The sequence below is a fragment of the Stegastes partitus genome, unplaced genomic scaffold (genome assembly GCF_000690725.1).
Source record: "Stegastes partitus isolate 25-593 unplaced genomic scaffold, Stegastes_partitus-1.0.2 Scaffold1599, whole genome shotgun sequence".
NCBI classification, from domain to species: Eukaryota; Metazoa; Chordata; class Actinopteri; family Pomacentridae; genus Stegastes; species Stegastes partitus.
The window spans coordinates 1-5167 of record NW_007579330.1 but is presented as its reverse complement, the minus strand read 5'-3'; the positions used below and the strand labels follow the sequence as shown (position 1 = coordinate 5167).

The 5167-nt window shown below is 43.4% G+C and overlaps 1 protein-coding gene across 1 annotated transcript in view; it reads left to right on the top strand.

Moving 5' to 3' along the window:
* Positions 1-3512, top strand: part of nox5 (NADPH oxidase, EF-hand calcium binding domain 5) — a 12859-nt gene extending 9347 nt beyond the window's left edge. Inside the window, exons 11-15 of the mRNA XM_008300857.1 lie at positions 489-613; positions 727-811; positions 895-994; positions 1299-1465; positions 2754-3512. Coding sequence (XP_008299079.1) covers positions 489-613; positions 727-811; positions 895-994; positions 1299-1465; positions 2754-2885 — 609 coding nt within the window. The 3' untranslated portion in view covers positions 2886-3512. The remainder of the gene's footprint in view (positions 1-488; positions 614-726; positions 812-894; positions 995-1298; positions 1466-2753) is intronic.
* Positions 3513-5167: the final 1655 nt, after the last annotated feature.

Here is a 5167-nt window from a genome sequence, read left to right as displayed (position 1 = left end):
TGCCACCACCATGCTTCACAGTGCAGACTGTGTGTTTGTGACAATATGCAGTGTTTGAAGACCACCAAATATAGCGTCTGGTCTGATGGACAAAAAACTCAATTTTGGTCTCATCAGACCAACGAACCTTTTTCCAGGTGACTTCAGAGTCTCCTACATGTCTTCTGGTGGACTCTAGTTGAGACTTAATGAGCATTTTTCAACCGATTCTCTCTCTTTGTCACTCTCCCATAAAGCTTTGACTGGTGAAGAACAGTTAACAGTTGATGTATGAACAGTCTCTTTAATCTCAGCTGCTGAATGTTGTAACTCCTTCAGAGGAGTCATAGGTGTCTTGGTGGCCTCCTTCACTTGTCTCTGTCTTGCTCAGTCACTCAGTTTTTTAGGTCGTCCTGCTCTATGCCATATTCCTTCCATTTCTTAATGATGGATTTAACTGCACTCCACAGAAAAAACAGCATTCAGATGTAGTGTGTGTCTTCTGTCAGTGTTATGTAGACGGACCGTACGGGACTCCGACACGACAGATCTTTGCCTCCGAACACGCCGTCCTGATCGGGGCCGGCATCGGGATCACGCCTTTCGCCTCCATCCTGCAAAGCATCATGTACAGGTGAGACTCCAGACGTCTGTTAGACCCTTTAATCCATCCATCAGTCACACCGGTTCTGTTCTGGTGCAATAGAATAATCAAAATAACCGAGGCATTGTGTTTGTCTGACTCAGGTACCGCAGGAGGAAGCAGAACTGTCCCAACTGTAACTACTCCTGGTGTGAAAACATCAAGGACAGCGAGATGAAGCTGCGCAAAGTGAGAAAATAGTTAACGTTGAAGTTTCGTGAAACATTTGTCATGAACACGTGGATGTTATGGTTCTGTTCTGAACTCTGCAGGTCGACTTCATCTGGATCAACAGAGACCAGAAGTCATTTGAGTGGTTTGTTAGTTTGCTGACCAAACTGGAGATGGACCAGGCCGACGAGGAGCCCGAAGGTGAGACAGACTTAAAAAGCTGCTTTAAAAAAATGACCCTCTGAAAATCTGGTGACAAGGTGCCTGAAAAAATATGTTGAATAAACTGTGGAATGCTGTAACATTCAGCATGAAATGAAAATGAGACCAAACATCTGTAAAGTCCTCCTACTTTTTGTCAGCGTTAAATACAATAAATAGTCAAATTTTAAAGTCAAACATTGTCTGAAAAAACAATTTCGACAACCTGTAAATTAAAGTATTTTAATATGATTTCATGAGGTTTTACGAGTAATTTAATAACACTTAAGAGGAACCTTTTCAGGTCGCTTCCTGGAGATGCACATGTACATGACGTCAGCGCTCAGTAAGAACGACATGAAGGCCATCGGCCTGCAGATGGCGCTCGACCTTCTGGCCAAGAAGGAGAAGAGAGACTCCATCACCGGGCTCAGAACCAGAACCCAGCCAGGACGGCCCGAGTGGGGGAAGGTGAGTGTTAGAGCTGCTGCTAATCAGTACTTTAATCTGTGGACTTTCATGATCAGTGGATTAATTGGTTTCTCATCACAAGTCCAAAGAGGTCAACGTGACAGTTTAAAACCTCTGATTCTGTCTGAAGGTTCATCTGCTGCTTTAACTGTCTGATTATAAAAGGCTCAGACGCTGGGAGGGATTCTAACAAGTAGGAACCAACAGTTAGTGGTCTGACAGTGTAGAACTTCTGAAGGTAAATTACAAAACATGAGCTTCAATCGGCAGCAGGGAACCTTTGAAGGAACCAGCAGGAAGTCGACGGCTTTTCACTGGAACTCAGATCATGAAAACTTACAGCAGTGGAGCCTGAATTAGTACTTTGAGCCTTTCTGCTTTGTTGTAACTCCATGTGCATCAAAACAACAACAACTGGCAGTTATTGGCTGTAACTCCAGTTCTGTGAGCTCATAGAAAATAGAACAAAGGAGGTTTGTTATGTTAGTTTATATACTGACGCTTGCAGACTTCTACTGGACAGAAAAATGTTGCTTGTTGTCGTCTCCAAGTTTAACCACTGTGCAGCAGTTTTTCAGCGCCGCTCATAAAGTAGGAACTTCTTCTGTCCTGAAAGAGGTTCTACAGCGACGGTTCCTCCAGTCGGAACACGCTCAAAGCTTCAGGCTGCCCTAAAATGACTCCACAAGTTCCTGCAGTGAAACAGCCGACGGAGCTGAAGGAACCTTTTTAAACCTTCCAGGAACCTTTTTAAAGTTCCTGGAAAGAAAAGCTCACTGTGCTGGTTTCTGTTCTTCATTTACTGCTGAAGCAAAGATGCAGCCTGTTGTTTCTGCTTCTCCTCAGTTAATGCTAGCTTTAAGGATGGGTTTGGTATTATTTTGACAATTACATCTGCAGGGTTTTTATTTCCTGCTCAGAATGGGTCTGCACATGACCCTATTTGACAGAAATGTTTGAATTTTCATTATATTTCTGACTATTTCATGAAGAAATCTGTTTTGTTGTGTCGAGTAAATCAAACCTCAACTCACTAAACTGGTTAAAAACATTGAATCACTATTTTTATTCTCAATTCTTATCATTTTGGCAGCACATAAAACCTATTTGGGTCACACCGACATTGATCTGTGCAGGTTAAAGCCTGGTCTGACTGATGTACGTCACATTTGATGATCTTCTTCCATCAGCAGGTAGAAGCAGTTTGGTTTGCGATGCTGCTCTGATGAATCAGGCTCCATCAGCTCCATGTTCAGCACTACTGTATGTGTGTCTGTTTGTGTTTCAGGTGTTTCAGAAGGTGTTTGAGGAGAACAAAGGGAAGGTCCACGTGTTCTACTGCGGTTCTCCGGCTCTGGCCAAAGTCATCAAGGCCCAGTGTGAACACTTCGGCTTCAACTTCTACAAGGAGAACTTCTGAGGAGCTCCATGCTGTCGACACGCAGCTTTGGTTTGAAACATTTTACACCTAAACAAGCTCAAGCTAACTTAAACCAGCTAACATTATCCTCTGAGTGTTGCTCTGCGACACCGTCTGAAACTCAAACACGAAACATCTCAGTGCACGATTCTCACTCTGTTGTTGTTGTTTTTGTTGTTGTTGTTGTTGCGTCTGTGCTGCCTTCACTGCCTGCAGGACCAGAAAGGTACCGAAGCATCGACTCTCCTTTGGGTTAAAGGTTAAAAGTGTCCACATGAGTCAGAGTCAATGTAAAGATGAATGTATGATGTAACAATCATCTGTTGTTGTTTCTGCCTCCGTATGTGTCACAGCATCATGTTAGCTGCTGAATCCAACACAGAGCCTTTAAAAAGTATTTATCTCCCTGGAAGTGTTTATAGACTTTCAACATTAAATCCTGTTCTATTTATTTTGACTTTAAAAAAAACCAAAAACGTATACCAAATATTTTAACTAACCAACATTACTTTGCAGAAATCTGTCGTCACTTTTGAGTCTTTTTTGTAAGCTCCTCCACATGTAGAGAATGAATCAGGTGATGACGTCTGTTGTTTTCTCCTCTTATTAAAGGATCATTCAAAAGCTGTCACTGCTTCCTGTAGATCTGTGCTTTCCTAACGCCTGATTCAAGCACGACGCTCTGCATCCTCACCACCATGACAGGTAGACAACAGAGCTTTACTCTCTAGAAACAAGTTCCCTCTCTGTGGCTGTTCAGTGATTTCACATCCTGGCAAATCACGGAGCTTGAAGGACCTGTGGGGTCTTTTCTCTGAACTGTGAACTTCAACGCTGCAGTCCACGTTGATCACAGTCAGACAGTAAGAACAAGTAAAACACTGAGTTTTACATAACCTGCGTGAGGGATCTCTGAGACGAGATGAACGGCAGTGAGATCTGTCGATGTGCAGGGGCTGGAGTAGCAGCAATGTGGTGTTATGACCCTGTGGGACATCTAGTGTTTTTGTGTTTTTGCTGCCTGTGTCTGTCCTCAGTGTGAGTGTGTGTGTGTGTGTGTGGGATGAACGAATGGATTAGGAGCAGGTGGTGACCCTGGATTGGCTGCCTCACCTGCTGCCGCGCCTGATTCCAGCCACGCAATTGGTCAGAAGGTGGGCCAATCCACTATTTGAACAGCCCGCCAGCTGCACTCGTCCTCCTCACCTCCAGCCTCGCCACCTCAGAGAAAGCCAGCAGGCCGTCGCAACTGTACTGCAGGAGGATGCAGCAGTAACGTGTTTGTTCCAGGATCGTGTGCAACAGATCCCGAGTCTCGTAGTGACTCGTTGTAAAAATTGTAGATAGAGAGCAGAGTAGGAGGGAGAGGCCTTTTGAACCCTTTTCTCCTGTTTTTTTGTTATTAGGTAGGTAGATAAGTTAATGTCTTTTATTTGCGTTTTTTTTTTTTCAACAGGAAAGTCAGGGTTCATGTAGAATAGGTTTTGTTTGTTAGTTTGGCCTATGTTCCCCCTCTTCATTATAAAAAATAAAAGAAACTGCTCGTTTTGATACCTGGCTTGTGGTGATTGCTGGCCTTCTTTGAGGTGGAAATACTGGTGTGGAGCAAAGATTCATGTTATGCTCAAGGTTCCCCTACACCGGGGCATAACGGTGTGAGCGTGAAGCAGGCAGAATGAACGCTGCCTCAGTTATAAAGCAGTTAAGTGGGTGGGCTGGACTTTAGGGATGAACGACTGGACAGGAGGGACCTTGTGACGCCCTGACTCCGTACCTGTCTGAACTAAGGTGTTTATTTCTTCTTCTTCTTGTTGTTTTCTTCATCAGTACATTTCAACAGGTGGTTTTTTGCACTGGGTTCCTGCTAACAATGACTTAGAACAGCGTCATGTTCTAGAATCACTGGGAGACATTTATAACTGCTTCAGACCTTCACATCACCTTGAACAGCACAGACGTGTTTCTGTTCACGGTCATTTTATTCAACCATCGCTCTGAGTTTCTCTTCAACAACTTTCACTGCATTCAAAGAAACATGTCAGGTAAGCTGAGAGCAGCAAAACAAACAGACAGACGGTGAATTTTTATAATTTCAGGACAAATATTAGAGGTTGGAGATTCATTTTTTGGTCTTTAAAATGTGAATCAGACAGAGTGGAGCTCTCAGGTTGTTCATGTTAATGATCTGCTTTTATTGTCCATACAGTGGTGTTCAAAGAAACTGCATCATGATGCCTTAATAACAAGCATCACAAATAGAAACATACATACTAAGAATATCT